We start from the raw sequence: 19,639 nt of genomic DNA on the forward strand, positions 1-19,639 counted from the left end.
CACGAAAGGTTACTTGCATCCGCGCGCGTCTTTCCACAAATGCCGGTGAGTTGGCATTTTCGTATTCGACGATTTTCTGGGGCCTGACTACTAAGGTGCTCGTGGACCACCGCAGTCAGTCAAGCTGTCGACCTGGAAGATAAGAAATGTATCGGTTGCAACTCATTGAGAGCAGGGGAGACTTATGACCACGAATATCCGAAGGGACAAAATGGTGGCTAGGAAGCAGTGGGTCGGGCTTAATCAGAGCTGCTTCTACAATGATGCCAGGAAATGAGTTGCACGGCTGCAACGCCCGAGCTCTGATGGGGAGGGGAACCCCTCCAAAGTGAACGGCTGCTTAGTCAGCGGGAAGGTGGCCCCAGCGCCTACGCCAAACGCGGTGAAGCGCTTGGAGAAGCGTGTTTATACACTTGGAAGCAATCCCTTCAAATTTCAACCAAAATAACACTATGGCTCGACTTTGTGATGCTCATAGCACTTGTCCCAAGTAAAATTAAAGCAATTGCTGCAGTAGATGAGCTTGGGTGTCAGAACGTGCGATGCAGTCGTGACGTCAACGGCATCCGCGCGAATTTTTGGATTTCGATGTCCTTCATGCATTTCTGAGGCTGCTTACGCCCATATCTCGACCAACACCCAAAATAATAAAATTCGAGACTGAAAATTTTCTCGGAATAGCGCCAAAACTCTTATTTATGCACTTAGTCGGATCAGAATTGCGCTGTGGAAGCAAGGGATTATGCTATCTGCCGCTGAATGTCAATAACTGCAAATAAAAATCCGCTTACCCATGAACTCATGGCCCGCAAGCACGTGACCGCGTAGTGGTTGAAGCTGAAACCCTCTGAGCGCACTTCATCTTCTCTTCTCTACTCGACACTGAAGTGCTGCTAGTCACCATGCCCCGATCTTGACAATCGTCAAAACCCTGTAAAACCTTTACAATCCACCGCTCTGACACCTCTCATTCCGCATATTCCGCAACGGCTACACCGCTGGCCAAGGTTGATTTGGAAAACAAGGTGTGGCAACAGGAGGCTACCGATGAGGACGCCGACAGGCGATATTGCGAAATCGCAGACAGTGCCAAATCCTTTACGATTGGCCCGATGCCTGTTGACGAGTTTTTAAAGTTTCTGCCCGAGACTGATATGTCTGCTATGCCGCCTGCGCGGCAGGCGTTTAAAGACGTGCCTGCAGAAGCTAAATACAGACAGCAGATCATTGAACCATTGGTGCGTTTTTTAGGCTCGTCTATCGCGTACATATGTAATAGGGCCTCAGATAATTGCCATCAATGGCGCCGGAGCGGACATTGCGAAGAAGTCTCCCCCAAGGTGTCCTGGATTTGTCTTTGTCGACACGACTTCATTTGGCGTGAATTGCAGGGATGTGGGTTCAATGGTTCCCCATGTCTCCGGCCTCTCCGAGGAGGTCATTGACTTGGTGAAACCGAAATCCACAATCCACAATTGCCTTGGCTACACCGACTTGTACGTCGAAGTCCAACCTTCTTCCGGGCTGGATGCCTTCACAGATCCAACTCTTGGTCGCAATCGTTCCTCTCACAATTTTATTCCCAACGTCGACGGCGAGCGAATTCGAACACGGGCCGACCGGGGGCTGGGGAGGAACATTGCGTGTGCAACCGAGGCATGTGCCCATCAGCATCGCAGCTTCTACTTTTCAGTCTCGTTGTCTGGATCGCGCGCCCGACTTATTCGCTGGGATCGTGCTGGAATGATCGTCTCAGAATCATTTGACCTGCGTTACAACGCTGAATTCCTCTGCACATTTTTGTGGCGATATGCCCATGCCTCGTACTCGCAGCGTGGCTATGATCCCACTGTCCAGCCTGCAACCAAAGAAGAGGAGAAGCTATTCAAGGAGTCAATCAGAGACCATGTCAAGTTCCAGCTGGACCTCAGCAAGCGGACCTCGCTGGTTGCCGCGATGGAGGAGCATTACCAGCCGGGAAATGTGGTTGCGGTTACCATGGTCGATGACAATTCTATAAAGCGTCGATTACTGATATCTCGACCGGTGATCTCACCTGTCTCAATGACGGGTCGAGGAACGAGGGCTTACTGGGCTGTGAGCGCAGATAATTCGAAGGGGGAAATGATGTTCCTAAAGGACACGTGGCGATGCAACGGCAGATGCCAAAAGGAGGGTGAGGTTTTGGAAGACTTACACCGTGCTGGTGTACCGAATATTCCCCAATTGATCTGCCACGGAGACGTCCTAGAGCAACGGCCTAGGGTAAATCGAATAAATGAAGTCGAGAGGAGGAAGAATGGCGACATTGCAGGCGACCGAGGTATATTTTCAAAGGTTGTCATGCTTCCCTTGCATCATATTCTGACGATTTACACAGTTCTGCAATGCACGCAGACCGACCAATTTCAGCACGCTCACTGGGTGTGCAAGCATAAACACGATCAAGCCCCTTATGAATGTGATCAAGCTCCTTTTCACCCTCTCGTGCATTATCGACTAGTGTTAGGTACCGTCGGGTATGGGCTCCAGCACTTTAGAGGGACACAGGAGCTCCTTCAGGGGACGTTCGATGCATACCAAGGCATGCAACCAATTGTCCTCTCTGCTGCATATTGCTTATAGTCTTCATGTCTAAAGCGATGATGGGTGCCATCAATATCGAAGACAATGCGAAACGGAGGGTGCACCGCAACGTCAGCCTAGGAAACATCATCCTGTCCAGGAACCCCAACGGGGTGAACGCGGCACGGCACGGATATCTTTTTGATTGGGAACTTTCATGTTTGGTGACAAATGAGGGCGAGGCTCGCGATCCCGCAAAAGTGGTAAGCACCAATTCGATTGGGAAAATTTGTCGACACTTGCTTAAGGATGTCCTTAGGGCACCTTCCGATTTATGTCACAGCGCTCGCTGAGTTGGAGGCCTGAAGCTCAGACAATCCAGGACGACATGGAGTCACTACTCTGGGTTGTACTCTATTGCAGCTTGCTATGGTTGGATCACGATCTGCCACCGCAAATTCTGTCCAAGACAATGGTTGACCTTTTCGACCAACGCAGAGTTTACCGTAATGGGGATGTCATGGCTGGCGAGGGCAAATTTTGCAACCAACTCCAAAGGGAGCACACGTCTAGAGTTCATTTCTTGAACCCTGTGATTCAACAATGGCTGGATGCGGTCATGGATTTCAATTCATCATTTGTGGTTGGCCAACCGAGGGGAGCGACGGTGGCTGAGATCTGGAAAGATCCTTCCAAGTTCAATGTATTCTGGCAAGACTTCCTTGGCGCCCATGAGATGTTTAACCATGACAGAATCTCACGAACGTTGAAGCTACCTCGCGCCCATCGGCGCTCTTCGTCATCGTCCACTACGTCGTCCTCCTTCGAGACTGACCTCGACACTATCTCACGAGCATCATCACCATCCCGTGATTGTTGGCTCTCTTTGTCATCATCCACCACGTCGTCCGCTCCCCAGACTGCATATCCGGTGCCAGTAATTCCCCCTTCGCGAAAAAGAAAGGCGACCGGCGAGCCCGTTGGTGAAGATCCAGAGAATATGATCAAGTTTCTAGTACCGTCAGTGCCTCGAGCAGATTACACAGGACCTATCACACGATCGATGGCAAAGCGGAGACAGACTGAGGCACAAGGATCAGCCACTGGTTTCTTACATCTGCCTGGACAGCCCCGATACAACCCTCGCTGTTTGAGGCCTAGTCCAGCGAAGATCAATATGACCGACTTTGCGCGACAGGGTCCCAAGTCGAGTAGGTCGAAGAAATGAGCGTGAGAGTGAGTGCAGAACGGTTAGTGGTTAGAGTCGATTTCTGACTGTCCGTGTACGTGATTCGCGATGCCGCTCCTCAGTCTTTCCAGTGTCTCTTATTCGACAGTGATTCCGCCGCATTCTGTACGACATATATGCCCCCTGGTTTCAATTCAACTCGAAGGGTGAATGCGAAGGCAAGATTGCTACTCGTGACTAGCAGTGACGACCCTTGGGTAATTTGTCTGGCTTCAACCGGACTTCTGGATGCAGCTGGGAGGACCAATACCTTTGGATTGTCCGGACCGCTCTGACTTTATTAGGAGGAAACCGGAAGGTGGAACTCATGAGTGGGCATAGTAGGATTTGTGGCGAAGAATCCTTACTTACTTTCTGCCGTCTCTCGAAGTGTGCTTATTACTTTGCTGGTGCTGATGACGCTCGCCACGGCCAGTCGCCAATTTAAGGCTCAGACTTGAATTCAGTGTGCACTTGTAAGCACCAACGTCTTCCTAGCTGCAAATAATGCATACTCTGCGGCCCCGGTGCACACCGGGCGCAGTCGCTAGTAACTCACTTTACCTCCAATTGTGTGCAAGTGGCTATAAAAGTAATTCAAATAATAAGCGATAGCAGAGAAAAGTCGTGGCGGGTGATGGGACAGTCACAGTCAACCTCTAACTCCCTCTGAAATTTTGTCAGAAGCGCACCACTCTCGGTCCTATGCCTGTACTGGTTGTGCCAGTAACACATTCACAGAGGTAGGTGTGCCGCCGCAGGTATTGCATATGTGTTACTCATTTTCTGTCTTCGTTGTAGATTGCAAGTTCACAGGGCACTCACGTGTGAGATGAACCGAGTCAGTCGATAAGTGGATTTTCTTGTGTCTGCAATTTTGTCAGTTTTTTCATCGGAGAGGTTCTAGCGTTGAAAGACATGGCGAAGTTTCACGAGCTGGATCCCGACATCATCCTGATCATTCTTTCTCTGATCTCTCCTCTAGAAGCGTTACAGCTTGCAATAACATGCCGCTTGGCATACGACATTGCCATGCCACGCTTCCTGCACGTGTTTGACATCTCAGGCTTTCTGAGATCGCCGCGACACAGGCTGTCTAGGTTTTGCAAGTTCATGCTGGCGATACCGCGTGATGACATGCTGCATGTAGTGGAATGACGTTGCTCTTTGGGCGTGTGGTGCGTTGACCCTGATGACTGAAATATCGTTGTGGACAATCGTGCCACCTGCCCGAACCGCATCATGGATCCCTGTGTAGACACTTCAATCCCGTATCTTCGCTGGTCTCACGAGCTTCACCTTTTTCAGGCGTTGATTTTCAAGCCTACCAAGGGTCCGCCAGCAGTGAAGAGTGTAACGCTGTGTGGGGTATCATACGCCGATTCCACGGTGCAGTCTTGAAGTATGTAGGATAGTCGGTGATAATAACCATAGTGTGCCCTCCAATTTCACTGCATCTCTCTCTGGCTCAAGACAAGGAACGCCTGTCCCTTCGACAACAGAAAATGGGAGTTGGGGAAGTAAGCACATGGCCTCTGGGACGTTTGCTGACTTGTCATTCTTCAGGTATGGCCGCTAAGTCTCATACGAGATGCTGTCATTGCACTATCGCAGTACAGTTGCGGTTTTGGTGCCTTGTGAGCCATGTAGCGACTGCGGAGGTCGCCTGCCGACAGTTTCTAGAGCTCCAATGTACCGTTACAGTATGATAGTTGTGGAGTACACACAATAATTTGACACTAGAGACTCGTACACGCAGTCCTAGAAAAACTCCCCGAATCCCTCTAGCCACTCTCTCTCCATTTGTTCTCGTCGTGTCCTTGAGCGTGTCATGGGTCCATCATAAGATGCAGGCATAGCTGTCAGATTTTTCTCGGTCGCACGGATCCTGGACAGTGACATGGTTGCACGGCACGGCCTCAGGCCGTTGTGAGGTACGTCTCTAGGAAGCTTCACCCACACTACCCGGTCACCTTCAGGTAGGTCTCTCTGATCGAGAAATGACTTCCAGTATGTGTCGAACCTCCCAAGATCCTGCCAAATCTCCCCGTCCCTTGAAAGTGGAAATTCCTGCCTTTCGGAAGTCGCACAGGACGAATTGTACCGCATGGCGTCTGTCAGCCACTGCTGCAGGTCTGTATTTGCAAAATGGACTCTGCTTGTGTGTCGTTGATCAGCATGATTCATGGATTTGCCAATGCCACCTAGAGCATCTGTACGATTCCCCCTATCATGTTGGTCGAATATGGAGATCATTGTCTTTGCAAGGTCAGACTTCAGATCGTGATCCAACCATCGCAAACCGCAGTAAAGCACGATCCAGAGCAACGACTCCATATCGTCCTGGATCTTATAAGGGGTCTTATTGCGTAGGGCACCCAGGCAACGTGCAGACATAAATTGAAGGTCTGGCTGTGAGATTCGTCAACGTGTGTTTGAGAAATCAGTATATCGTCACGTTAGCTCACCATCCTTCGGTAATCGCAAGCCTCTCCACAATGGCTGACCAGACAGGATAGTTCCCAATCCATCAGATAACCACGCTTGATCCCACTCGTTGGATCCTTGACAAGGAAGATGCTGCTCAGGCTAAGGTTTCGATGAAGCCTGCTCTTCATGTCATCTTCGATATCAAAAGCCCCCTTGATGGCTGTAATGATGCACAGATGAACAAAATGCAGCCAAAGGCAAAACAGACGACGTTACGTGCATTGATATATATCGTAGGTACCGCTTAGCAGATCTTTGGTACCTCGAAACCTGTGCAGGCCGTAGCCCACAGTGGACAACACTAATCGATAGTGTGTGCGTTCGTATATTGGAATATTGTTTTCGTGATTCTTGCACACCCAGGTTGCGTCTTTGTACTTCTGAGTTAGCGTAACCTGGGAAGCTGTTCGTAACCTCCGTTAAAAGACGACCAAACATAGGAATTTGAGAACTGACCCTCACTGCCCTCGCCTTCTGGTACATCTCCATGGTGGTTCAGTTGCGGAATTGCCGGTACTCCACTCTCCAGCAGGACCGCCAAGACATTGCCCTCTTGCGGTATATCTGGCGCAGTGTCTCTCCATGTGTCCTTCAACAACAGAATGTTTCCGCTGTCGCCGTCAGCATCGACAGCCCAGTAATACCGAATTGCGCGATCCGCAATTGACAGCGGCATAACCAAGGGTCGTGAAATTAGGATCCGATGCTTCTTGCGCTGACTGTCAAGCGTGGTCACCGCGAACACCCTGCCTTTCTGATAGTGCTCCGTCACGCCTGCAGCCAACTTCTTATTGGCAGACACTTTTTCTCTTTTAGCCATCTTGCTCATATCTTCAAGGTCTAATTGCATTTGGACGTGGCGCTCGATGGAGTTCTTGAAAAAGGTTTCTTGCTTCCCAGTTGCGACTTCCACAGTCAAATCATATCCACGCTCCGCTTCCGACGCGTGCGAATACCGCCAAAAGAACTCGCACAGCACCTCAGGTTCTTTGTGCAAGTCAAAGGACTCGGACACGATCGCACCCGCCCGATCCCAGCGAATAAGGCGCGCCATTGACCCAGCTAATGCTGCTGAAAAGTAAACCCTGCGATGCTGACGTCCCAGACTCTCGGCTGCGTATGCGATATGCTGTCCTAAAGCAAGCGTGGTGACCTTACAGTGGCTGAGGATGAACTTGTGTAGGGCTCGATCAACCTCAGGTCCGGGATCTCTGAAATAATCCTGCCCAGGCTCTCGCTTCACCTCAATGAATAGATCGGCCAAGCCCAGATCGCCAACAGGCCCCTTTGTCGCCTTGTTGAGTTCGACCAACTCGAGCCGGTGCGTAGCGTAACAACATACGTCCGGTTTGACTGACCCAGGGGCGCCGTGATCAACACCCCGTGTTGAGGTATCACAAAAGACGAAGTTCGGGCAACGCGACTGTCCATACATGCCATTGAGAGCGGTGATCTTCAGCTTTATTCAGCAATGTCCTTCATTCTTAAGAAAATTCACATACCAATGGTGTATAGATCTCCTCCTCAAGCTTTGCCCGCGCTGGGACATGGACGAATGCCTCCTTCGAATCCGGCATTTTCTCCTTTGTTTGCGGCAAAAATTGCAAAAATTCCGCGGCAGGCATGGGACCTACAACAAGGTCCTTCGCCTCACAAGCATATCGGCGGTAACACCTCTTAGCTCTGTTGGAGAGGAAACTCCACTGTTGGATATTGTTTTTGTTTAGATATGCTGGCATTGATGGGCGCGGTGGCGTAATAGGGTGATGTGGGAGGGTGGGATCTGCTGTTAGATTCTGCGGCAAAGCCATGGTTATGTTTGTGATGTTGGTGGTAGCAAGAGATGGCAGAGATTGAGGAGCTGGACAATGAATGAAAATGGTCAGTTCAACCTCGTGTACAATGGAACTGAAAGAGGTAACTGACAATGACAATGAGCAATATTCTGGGTGAGGTTGGTGGCAATCGCCGCAAGATGCACTCAAATAGGATACAGACATTCAGATGAGTGGCGCACAGCACCTGAAGCACGTAGCTGACCAATAGGTATCAGCAGAGACTTCACTGTCGAGTCCGGCACTATACTTTGTTGGCTGCTCGACATAGTAGCTGCTTGGGAATATATGCGCCGCCGTCCAGCGCGCCAGTCTTGCAGCGCATTCATACGGCGCGCCCTCGAATCCGTCGAGCCTCATCGTGAGGTTGATCGCACTCGCCTCGGGGCTTATTACGATCGTGTTGGATCGGTGAGAACTAATATAGAAGAGATATAATATGCGGTCTGAGAGATACTACGCCGCTGTGGGTCCGCTGGTTATCGTGAGGTCGACCTGCGCTGAATATCAGTGTTCGAACAGCTCGTTCTCGGCGGAGGAGGCTGCAGGAAGCGAGAAGATGCAGCCGGGTCCCGGTAGCCCTTTGTGTTGTGAAAACCGGCGCTTGGCCAATCGCAGGTCACGGGGCCGCGTACTGGGTCGCGTCGTGAATGCGATGTGCTCACATATCAGTCTTCCAGAAAGTCCCAGCTGTTGGAAGATCAACTTAGATAGCGAGCTCGTTGCTCGCCGTGCACCGTTTTCTCTGACAGTCCCATCCACAGCTGCCAGGTGCATAGACACATGTATCTAACACGTGTATGTCATACATTTGTAGCGGAGCATGCGCCCCCCTCACCTTTCTACACGCACAATAAATGTACCCGTGACAAACCCAGGGGCACATGGAGGTACGTGTGGCGCAGGTTCGACGGGATGAGTTCGCATCGAGCCCCACTGCGGGCGCAATGCGGCGGGGACTGGTGTGAATAGGGGCGCACGAAGCAAGCCACGGTGGCAGACCTGGCAAATATTGTTAGCACCATGAGAAAAATCAAAAATACACTGTCTTGCTCACCTTGTGCCTGCTGGTTTCAAGACAAGCCCACCGTCGAACTGTTGAGTTTGACACGATGGGATGGCACCATAACCAATGCGCGTGTCATTGAGACCGAGCATCGAGGGGCAAGGTGGAATACCGCAAACACGAAAGCTGGAAGCCGTCATGCGTGAGGGCATAGGCCTAGGCTTTAGGCCAGCCGAAAGATGGAGAACATTGACAACATTCATGAGACGTTCTCGCCGATGCAACTGGGTACACAACTGGGTACAATTTTGGCGCTTCGCACCAAATTAATAGTCGCGGCCCGGGGAAAACGACGTAACAGTGCTCGAATTTGCCTCGACTTTGCTTGACTGTGCTCGACCGTGTTCGACATTGCTCGACAGTCGCTGTCGTTGATCATAAGTAACAGTGGAGTAGAGGCAAACTGGGCCACTGCTTATGGGGACACGGCGCCTGCGATCTGTGGACATGAATGTGTGGAGTGGCTGCCGCGCGTTGTCGCGGACTGAATTTTAGTACCTTGCATGCACAATTCAGACTCGCGTCGTGATATGTGTGAATATCAGACAGTTCTCGTCCTGAAGGCCTGAAATGCCACTGAACTGCTAGATTCGGATTTGGCCGAGCTTTGAGCTGGGACTAAGGACTGCCGTTGTACGCTCACCAGCGCTCACCGGCAACTGCCAGGTTCGTTGTTCTCGTGCCACACGGAGATCTACTCAAACGTTGCCCTGCAGGTTTCGGGAGTTCTTGATGATTCTCCTTTGTCTTCCCTGCCTTATCGCGACGATCTGTGAAGAGTTGTGACGTGTTTACACGGCCACCGAGCCTCGGGTTTATTTTGCTGCCAAGCTTTCCATCTGATTCATCATTCCCGCAACTATTACCTGTTCGCTCGCCCAGTCTACCTGTTCGACCACCTAGCGATGCTACATACTTTGAAGAGTCCGGGACCAGAACAGTTTCTCAGGGAAGCGCCGTCCTTCGCTATCACATTAGTACGCGGTCCCGGTAAACTTCCAGATCTGTAACTTGTAGATTGTCGTGGTTATGGACTCTGACAGTCGGCTGGTATTCTGGAATAGGAGTCTTAAACCTCGTCTGAGCTTGGTAACGAATCTCTATCTGAACAAGGTATCATTCTACTTTCAAGCATACCCTCAAGTTTACGACTAACATTTTTCTAGATGCCTTTCCCTTGCATCACGAGAGGGCTTCGTTCATACTGACTGGATCCGAAGATAAGGCAAGCGACGAAGAGAGCGAGGCGCATCTCAGAAGATCAGTCTTTGACCCCTCAGTATTTAATGTCTAACTTCAGGTGCCGGTTCTCCCAGCATCCCTGAACGGCTGTCAAGGCCGGGAGTTCATAGTTTCCGGAGCAAACGACGACAAGGAACACCAGGCGACACTTGAAAGGGTTGGGTGTGTTGATTCTTATGTTGACACGAATATCCGCTAACTGGATATCGTAGATGGTTGTTTCCCTCATTCATTTATCAATTCCTCTTTGCAGTGTCGTGGATTGCGAAGCGGTTCATGTCGCATGCCTTGTCAGCAATTCTTATCGCTGCTCTTGGTATCTCTGCTCTCCGCTTTGTTGCATTTACAGTGCACCGGTTCCACAAGACTTGCAGGACTACATACCGTACGAATGTTGTTGTCCTCGGACTAGTCCTCCACAACCTGCCTCGCGATCAGAAAGTTTGGTCGTTGATGCAATCAATTATCGAGACTTTGCAAGCTGCGCAGCGGGTACGAGACCTATCAAATCAATAACTTCCCCCGCCTACATCGCCTCGCAGCGCCCGGATGTCGCTTTCTATAGACGATTCTTTGGGCGTCCGTACATCACTCCTAAACCTCCAGCTACCTCTCTCAATGGTGATCTCGGGAGCTGCTGGCCCATTCTGGTTCCCGTGGGTACATCGGAATCAGGCTCACGGATCGGGTGTATGTTATGAATGTCACGGTCGATCACATTCTCACTCAAGCTGGTGATTCTTGTTCGGCCCCACCCTGGTTCGTACTGTGGGGGTTGGCAGAACGATCTTCATCCTTAGGAAGCATCGCTACTATCGGCTTACTCGACCGCGGCCCCTCCCTTTCCCCTTCGTCGTCATTGACAAAGAATCTTCCAGTTGGCTTTGCCGACGTACCTCTAGCGGATTTCCAGTACAACATCTGGAACGCAGAGCGTACTCAAACCTTCCTTGCCGGCAGACAAGCTCGTGGATGGAAGGTCGCCAACGTGGTGTTCGAGGTCAAGGATAGTTGGGGTTCGACAGACTTCATGACTCTATAGGTTACGCGTGCACGGAAACGTAGAATAAAGTCACGAAGACCTTCTTCTACATTCAGACAAACCCATCCTGAATCGCTACAGTGTTTGGTAGTATACACACATTTGTATTACTGATAAATGTCTATGCTACATGCTTATCCGGCACAATGTCTGGAGCACGCTGTGATGCACAGCAGCGTTCATGGCCGCAGCTGCTGCTGCTGCCTTTGTGGTGTGAGATCTGTCAAAGTTAGCATCGTCTGCAACACGACACGCATGAAGAGTCCAATCCACCACCATGCAGGCAGTGCAGCTCGACGATGCGCGCCAAGCGATAGTGACGCGAGGGCAATACGACCGCAGGAGGCGAAGTTGACGTGGGAGGGCACCGGTGGGAGGGTGCCATGATGGCTGGAGGTCATTGATCATTAGCGTAACAGCTCGCAGCAGGAGGAAAGGTACTTGCGAGAGAAAAATCAAACGTGCAAGGTACGTCGCCTTCACGGCTGAAAAGACAGACAACGAAAACAGCCCACCCAACCGACGATTGCTTTACCTGCGCCGACGTGTCAACTCGAGGATGACATGTCTAAGCACACGCCTGGCAACGCCGCGGTCTCAGGGACCATAGCTACGCAGCTACGCACTGCTTTACCTGCGCCGACGTATGGCCCAGGTGGTCCACACGCCTCAGCACACGCCTGGCAGTCGTGCTGTCATCGTAGGTCGCAGGAGGTCGGACACTTTCGGACACGGTTGGACAAGGTCGGACACGGCCCGACACTGCAGTGGGCACGTGCAGATCATGGCGGTCACACGATCGTGTAGCTTGAAGCTTTGAAGCTTTGAAGACTTGAGCACAGCCCACCATGGGAGGCGGCTTCGCGCGCTTACTGTAAGTCGTCGAGTCCCCTTGCCTCCCTGGTTTTGGTGCGAGCTAATTCGTATCGCCACTAATCATCGCAGAAGTGCACAACCGCCACACCTAGTGCCAATCCTCCGTTCCGATGCCGCGTCCAGGGCGCAACACTCGCAAGCACATTGCTCTCTCAAGGTAACGAGTTTATCTCATTCTTGTGGCGTGTTCCTATCCCTCGCTAAGCTAGATACTAACTGCCCATTTCTTTTTTTCCCTGTAGACAGATAGAACCCCCGCCTTCTAGTCACTCTGGACGCGCGTGTGCTCGTCGTGATTCCTCACCTCCGTAAGTTGTTCAGATGGGCTTCCTTTCCTATGCCTGAGGAAAACACGTCGTTCACAGTTTGTGCTATGTACTGCACTATCGCTCAGGTCCATTTTTCAAACACTGCCTGCGCTCGGAAAGTTCTAGCTACAGATATGGTCCGCGTGAGGCAATCCTAGGTACGCCGATGGAATGAGAGTGCACTTTAGTATCCCGAAGACAGACTGACACTCTGCTTCAACGCTCAACTTCGTTCCTCAGGATATCCGTGTCTGGCAGACGCATGGGTTTGACCGTGCGTTTGTTTAAATCATCACGTGCCCACTTGGACGTTCTAGTACCATACCATTCTATTAGTATGTAGTTGAGCAATACGTTGTTTAAGCATTCCTCATAGGGTAGTCACAAGGATTCCTAACGCTTACGCTGCTGTCTGGGTGCTTGGTTATTCAATCGGACTGAGATCTGAGAAATGAACTATCCAAGATGCGTATGAGAATCAACGTACATACTGTATTGTGAGAATATTGGGTGACTCGGAGGGCGACGCTAACGATCAAAGAGTTTGAAGTGTGCCCACTCCCGGTGGTCTCACATGTACGCTAGTGCTGATTGCTAATTCACTCAGCCTCTAAATTGTAAGATATTCACGTTCAAACAGGGAAAAGTAGTAGATTTAGCTGACTACTCATCTGTCATCCAGCCACGTGCAAAGGGGGCCTATGCTGTGCGTAAACCCTCCCTCGGCGTACAGTCGCATCGTTGCCACCCCCGCATCCTTTCTGACCTATCGGAATTGCCGTTACCATAATGTGTGTTCTTGCATTTTGTCCATGGTGTGAACCGGCCAACTGACAAATTCGATAGCCAATATGCAACGTGCATGGGGTCGTGGTCCTCCTGAACGCAGCACAGGTCGACTCTGCCAATGTACTACAAATGGATGCGGAGGCCAGACACAAGAAGATCCAGCCACTGGACGAATAGTGCAAGGAAAATTCGTATCCGAGGTTGAATATCAGGATCATCGCAAGAAGGACCTAAGGGCGGCCAATCTGAGGTCGCAACAAGAGAATCTACCCGGCGGTGGTGGCGGAGGCACGATAACCACTGCTCCAAGCTGGAGCACACATCCTTCAGCTTCTACATCTGTCTCGCTCTTGGTTGAGGACAATTTTCCTCCCCCCTATCCGTTTAGCAGACCGGACCAACACCTGTCATTGTCGGAGGAAGTCGATACTTCCTCATCGAATCTCCTGCTGCACAGCAATGAAAGTCCCTCTCTGGAGCATAACGAACATGATCGCGATCAATCGTCCTCCGAAGCCTCGCAAGGAGTCGGACGGAAAATCACAGACAGCGAGAAGCGTACTCGTAAGATAGCGAGCGCGTTAGATCGGCTTTTGCAACTGCGTGACCTTTTCCACCAGCATAGTCAGCCTCACATCACAATCTCAGATAGGGTCGTCTTCCAGAAACCTCCTGATGCTGACGCTCCTCTGCCGGCTCCTCTGGAACGTTCCGAGACTGGAGAGGCTATCGAGGTGAATGCAGGGATCTTCAGCCTGAGGTACAACATCCCGGATAATATGCCCATCCTCGAGTATGAGGCCTGGTTGATGAACCACCTGATTCGACTCGAAGGTATTCGGACGCATGATATGGAGTCAGCCTTCGTGAAACAACAAATTCGAGACGAGATCTTGAAAGAATGGGATCGTCTTCAGGGTCTCAAAAGACGCGCATGGGAGTTACAACGGGCAGCTCCGACGATATCGACTACTCCGCCGGCAGGGCCTGCAGCTCAACATGATAGGTTTTCTGTTTCCACAGGTTCGTTCGAAAATCCATTTACACGAATATACATCGAATTAACTTTGTTCTGTAGCTCGTTTTCTGAAGCCACCGATGCAGAACGCTCATGTGATTTCCATTGCGTGTTACATCACTATCGCAGTTCTCTTCCTCGTATGCCATCTGTCCACGAAAGAATCCGGCTTCGCACTTAGCTGCCTCCAGTTGATTGTCGAACTGTGTTTGTCTTTCAATGAGGGCATCTCTCCACGAGCTCGTGAAATTGTGAATACTATCCCTGCCGATGTTCGCACTGTAATCGACACCCTAAACCTTCAGCCATCCACAAAAACCTTTGTTTGTTGCCCGCGGTGCTATTCCTTGTATCTGCCCAACTCCTGTCCTGAGTTATGCACGTTCTGCGACACACCCGCGAGTACGCCTTGTCAGGGCAAGCTTCGCAAACAGCAGACCATCAAAGGGAGAACATTCACCTTCCCATCGCGCTCTTTTCACTACCACGACTTGAAGCAATGGGTTGGAGAACTGATGTGTCGACCTGGGATGGAGAAGTTAATGGACCGCGATGTCTATGCCAAGACCTCTGGAACTGACAGTACCATGCATGACGTTTGGGATGGCGAAGTATTGCAATCGTTCAGGGGACCGGATGGCGAGCAATTTGTGATGGCCAAAGGCGCAGAAGGCCGTTACATCTTCAGCCTTGCCATGGACGGTTTCAACCCTTTTTCCAACAAAGCCGTGGGGAAGCGGGTCTCCAGTACAGGTATTTACATGGTCTGTCTCAATCTTCCTCGCGAATATAGGTATCGCATGGAGAACATGTTTCTAGTGGGCATTATACCTGGTCCGACAGAGCCATCCCTTCATGAGATCAATCACTTACTTCGGCCTCTTGTGGATGACCTACTCGATTTTTGGGACCCCGGAGTATGGTACTCAAGCACACCTCAGCATCCTACGGGCCGACTTGTTCGTTGCGCAGTGGTACCTCTCATCTGTGACTTGCCTGCAGCTCGTCAAGTGGCGGGATTTGCGTCTTTTAGCACCTTAAAACATTTCTGCTCATTTTGCCATCTGCACCGGCACGATATTAAGAATCTTGATCCATCCACTTGGAGACCACGCAGCGATGCAGAACATCAACACTGGGCTGACGCATGGCGCAAGGCGCAATCTGAGGAAGAGCGCGACACCTTGGTTTCTGATCATGGGGTCAGGTATTCCGAGCTTCTGCGTCTTCCGTATTGGAAACCAGTGCTATATACCATGGTCGATACTATGCACGCGTTTCTTCAGGCGATTCTCAAGCGCCACTGCCGAGTCATTTGGGGAATGGATGTGAAGTTCATGGATGGAGATGGTCTAGAACCTAGTGATGACGGCAGTGCCGAATCCTTCGAAGATGAAATGGACCGTGCACGCATCGCCTTTCGTACAGGCTCCAAGACAGCTCTCGGAAAATTTCCCATTGAGATCCTGAGGGCCTTAGCGATAGATTATGCTACCATCGAGCCGGCAGGGAGAAAGGCTGTGTTGATGAAGCGGTTGGTACAGCACGTAAGTCAATGTAATATCTATTCGTTCCATGTCAACTCACGATAATTGTGTAGCGAATCAGCTGCGGGTGGTTCAATGATAGTGGAAAGTTAGTGAAAGAGCCCGCTCCCGGGGAGCTCCCAGAGGTTGCGGATTTACCCGGTGATTCAAGTCCTGAACAGCTGGATGCCGCACAGGAATTCTTGTGTGTTGCACCTTCCACCACGGCTCTCAGCGAATTAACAAAGCCATTACTCCTTGCGCTTTGTAACTTACACGTTGAATCCAAGAGAGGTTTGGAGAAATTGACTAAGAAGGAACTTGTTGAGCGCCTCGGTGCATGGGTGAGTGAATTTTCACGTTAGTAGTGAAGGTAATACTCATGCAAATAACAGCGTATCCAGACTGGTCTTGCTGACCGGGAAGGAAAGATACTCGTACCAGATCCTGAACGACTCACTGCAGCTAGGACCGCTAGGTCAAAAACGAAGGCCAGCACAGTCCTTGGAAAGGAACGGCTTCAAGCAATCTGGGACGACATGGACACCACTGTCCTGCCTAGCTGGATACTGCCAGCACCTTTTCATATAGGCGATGGGCGCCACGGGAAAATAACTGCAGACCAATGGCGGTCATTCTGCACGATCCACTTAGTGATCACGCTTGGTCGTTTGTGGGGACCCCTTGAGCCTGCAAATCGACACCACCAGTTGCTGGAGAATTTTATGGATCCAGTTACTGCCATGAAGTTGTCGACAATGCGAGCCACCTCCCCAGAGCGGATCGGGCAGTACCAAATCCATTATCTCCGATACCTCCGAGAGCTCCTTGTTCTCTTTCCAGACGTCAGCCTAACACCGTACCACCACTTGGCAGTGCATCTCGTTGACCAATTATGCACTTTTGGACCGACTCATTCAGTTTGGACCTTTGTGTTTGAACGGGTGAACCATGTTCTTCAGCAAATCAACAAGAACAACAAGCTTGGTCAGTGCTTTATCCATTGCAGGAATGAACACTGAACTCTCGATTACTCAGGACAAATGGAGCAGACGATGTACGAGCGCTTCTGCATGGCACAGCGGCTCAGAAGTATCATACAAACATATGCCGTCTCGTCTCCATTGAAGCGCATAGCTGCGGCCTTCAAGAAATATTTTGATCTAGGTGCACGTGGCATTCTTTTCACCGATATGCTCTCCTTTGAAGCCAAAGCTGTTCAGGGATTAGCTCCGTATGGATTAGAATTGCGCGAGGATCAGGCGCAGGAGCGGACTTTACCGCCAAGGCAAAGGCTGGATACAACTGTAGTTGCCCTGTTGAATGACTACTATGACAAACATTTCGGCCGCGCAAGTGCTCGAGGTGTCAGGCCACAAGGTGTTATCGAAGATAAGTTTCTATGGGATGGTGTCAAATTCACTACGTTCCAGTCCTCCCCTCGCGATAGCTACGTCGTCACTGGAAATCTCCCCTTGAACTGGTCTCCCGCCAGAATCACCAAGATATTCACGCATACCGCTGATGACAAGGATTCCCAAGGAACAACGCGGACATTTTTTGTGGTGCAAAGATACCGAGCACTGGGCGATGCCATCCACGATCCTTATCGTGCATTCCCTTATGTCGGAGGTAGACTTTACTACAACGAAATCGAAACTTCAGCAGAGCTACTCGCTGCATCTGACATCCTTTGCCACTTCGCGCTCACCCCTTACGCTTCGGCAAAGACGGAGAGAGCACTCATCCATGTCCTTCCTCTGGATCGGGTACACCTCTGATTATCACTTGTCTCTGAAATGTAATATGCTCAACAGATCGTCGCATTTTACAGTAATTTTTTCCACTATATATACGACGTCGCACACACTCGCGCAGGTTGTTGGGTTCGCTAAACATGCATATGCGAGGTCCACAGCCGATGCCTAGTTCAGTAGATTACCAAACACCCCTTCTCCCACTATCTCAAAGGCGATCACCCTCCGCGATCTAATTGTATGTTAAACCACCACTTTAATAGCCGAGCCTCCATGACAGGAATAGCGGACACTAAGTGATGACCTGGGAAAACCTACTCGTAAGACAAAACAGATATACTCATGCAAAGACTTACTTTCCCATCTTTCATTGCAAGTTTCCATGGACGCCCAGTCGGTACAGGCAGGTGAAATCTTTTGAGCCCCAATTATCGATGACCTGAAAGACAACAGTGTCCACCTGCATCCCATGCGATCGTCCAGCAATCTCGAAGTTCTGCATGTGCTGAGTATTCAAAGCATCATACTGCAAACTGCCCAGCAGAATGAGGGTGTATCCCTGAGGGAAGTTTCCTTCAGCGTAGCCGGTAAAGACTGGAACAACTCGACGTCTAGCGCTTCCCGTTTCACCGATTCATCCTGCGCCAAACCCCACAGCAGCAGAGACCGAGGAGCAGTCCGTACATCCCGCAGTGAAGTAGTAGGGACATGATCCACCGTAACATTGGTGACGAAGATAGTGTATGAGAGCTTGATGCCGATATATCCGCTGGATCCAGCCATAGGCCAACATTTACCAGGTTCTACACTCTCTGAGAGTAGAACAGCCGGAGGCTGTGGCACAACGCCTCGGCTACTAAAAATTCGCCTCATGAACGCAATATCTGCACGCTCAGGAAACGCATAGGAGGCGGAAATCATGGCCTGGATAGGTCTTGCGCCCATGGCATAACTGGCATAGTCAGGCGAACCTTGAAGTCGTCCGTCGAAGCAAACCGAATGTCGTGGAGTTGTCACCGGATAAGTGCCGTATGTGAACGGAGGGCTAAAGCTATTGGCATCCGCCGTAGAAGATGCACAGCTCCACATGTTCGGGATGTAGTCCTCAAAAATACTTGGTACGAAGGCTTTGTCAAAACACGAGAATTTCATAGCGAAATCGACCAAGACAGTAACAATCAGAGCGGACAGCGCATGTCGTACCGTGAGCTTGAGGAGCTATAGAAGCGGTGTTAGGAGACGAATGACCAAAGGTGCCAAGTGATCGGAGTTTTCGCGAGAGTCAGCACTCGTCTGTCGGCTGAGGAGCATCGGTTCTGCATTTCTGTCTGCATCGCCGTCATCGACAAAATCTGCAGCCAAATTGGCATCGGCAGAGATGGGGCTATAGCCCCTCAACAACGGACTGGGAGAACGAGAGCGCACAGATGCCTTGGATCCGGATTACTTACGTGAATATAGCAGCAAGGTAAAGGACTCACTGCGGTAGCACTCGTAGCTTGAGCATGCTTCTCGGAAGGGCGAGAAGAGTGCTTCTGGCTCACAATTAGACGTTCTGTCATCATATCAACTTGAGAACCACATGCTATGACAGTATGCCTTACCTCCATTGTTCGGGTTGATGTCCAAGCAGTTCACCCGCAGATCCTCCCCATGAGAGTCAGGAGGGGATTCAGGTGCGAGCTTCAAAGTCCGCAGCTCCTGTGAACCGTAGGGTGAATGCTGCTCAGCGGTACTCTAATGGGAACAGGCTACTGACGGATATCGAAGATTTGGAGGATTTCTGTTCGCGTTCACTGAAAGAAGCATGCTCCTTGAGAAACTCCCCAGGACCAAACCGTCGAGGGTTATCCATGATGGACGGCAGTAGGTGGATGAGTCGGTATAGACCGTATAG

The 19,639-nt window shown here is 50.7% G+C and overlaps 4 protein-coding genes across 4 annotated transcripts; 2 read left to right on the forward strand and 2 right to left on the reverse strand.

Moving 5' to 3' along the window:
• Positions 1-1,112: 1,112 nt before the first annotated feature.
• Positions 1,113-3,793, forward strand: SCP_1603300 (predicted protein; the record flags this gene model as incomplete). Its single annotated transcript, XM_027764778.1, has 5 exons — positions 1,113-1,238; positions 1,288-2,323; positions 2,381-2,461; positions 2,641-2,828; positions 2,885-3,793. The coding sequence occupies 5 exons, from the start codon at positions 1,113-1,115 to the stop codon at positions 3,791-3,793; spliced, it is 2,340 nt and encodes a 779-aa protein (XP_027620579.1).
• Positions 3,794-6,668: 2,875 nt separating this feature from the next.
• SCP_1603310 (hypothetical protein) lies at positions 6,669-9,276 on the reverse strand (the record flags this gene model as incomplete). The annotated part of the gene is made up of 4 exons (XM_027764779.1): positions 6,669-7,736; positions 7,786-8,204; positions 8,993-9,120; positions 9,176-9,276. 4 exons carry the CDS (start codon positions 9,274-9,276, stop codon positions 6,669-6,671), a joined length of 1,716 nt encoding a protein of 571 aa, XP_027620580.1.
• A 4,227-nt stretch (positions 9,277-13,503) lies between these two features.
• SCP_1603320 (hypothetical protein) lies at positions 13,504-17,766 on the forward strand (the record flags this gene model as incomplete). The annotated part of the gene is made up of 5 exons (XM_027764780.1): positions 13,504-14,464; positions 14,520-16,006; positions 16,060-16,329; positions 16,381-16,972; positions 17,024-17,766. The coding sequence occupies 5 exons, from the start codon at positions 13,504-13,506 to the stop codon at positions 17,764-17,766; spliced, it is 4,053 nt and encodes a 1,350-aa protein (XP_027620581.1).
• A 489-nt stretch (positions 17,767-18,255) lies between these two features.
• On the reverse strand, positions 18,256-19,597 carry SCP_1603330 (hypothetical protein; the record flags this gene model as incomplete). Its single annotated transcript, XM_027764781.1, has 4 exons — positions 18,256-18,960; positions 19,224-19,297; positions 19,347-19,443; positions 19,502-19,597. The coding sequence occupies 4 exons, from the start codon at positions 19,595-19,597 to the stop codon at positions 18,256-18,258; spliced, it is 972 nt and encodes a 323-aa protein (XP_027620582.1).
• Positions 19,598-19,639: the final 42 nt, after the last annotated feature.

This window comes from Sparassis crispa, assembly GCF_003851025.1.
Source record: "Sparassis crispa DNA, contig_000015F, whole genome shotgun sequence".
Lineage (NCBI taxonomy): Eukaryota > Fungi > Basidiomycota > Agaricomycetes > Polyporales > Sparassidaceae > Sparassis > Sparassis crispa.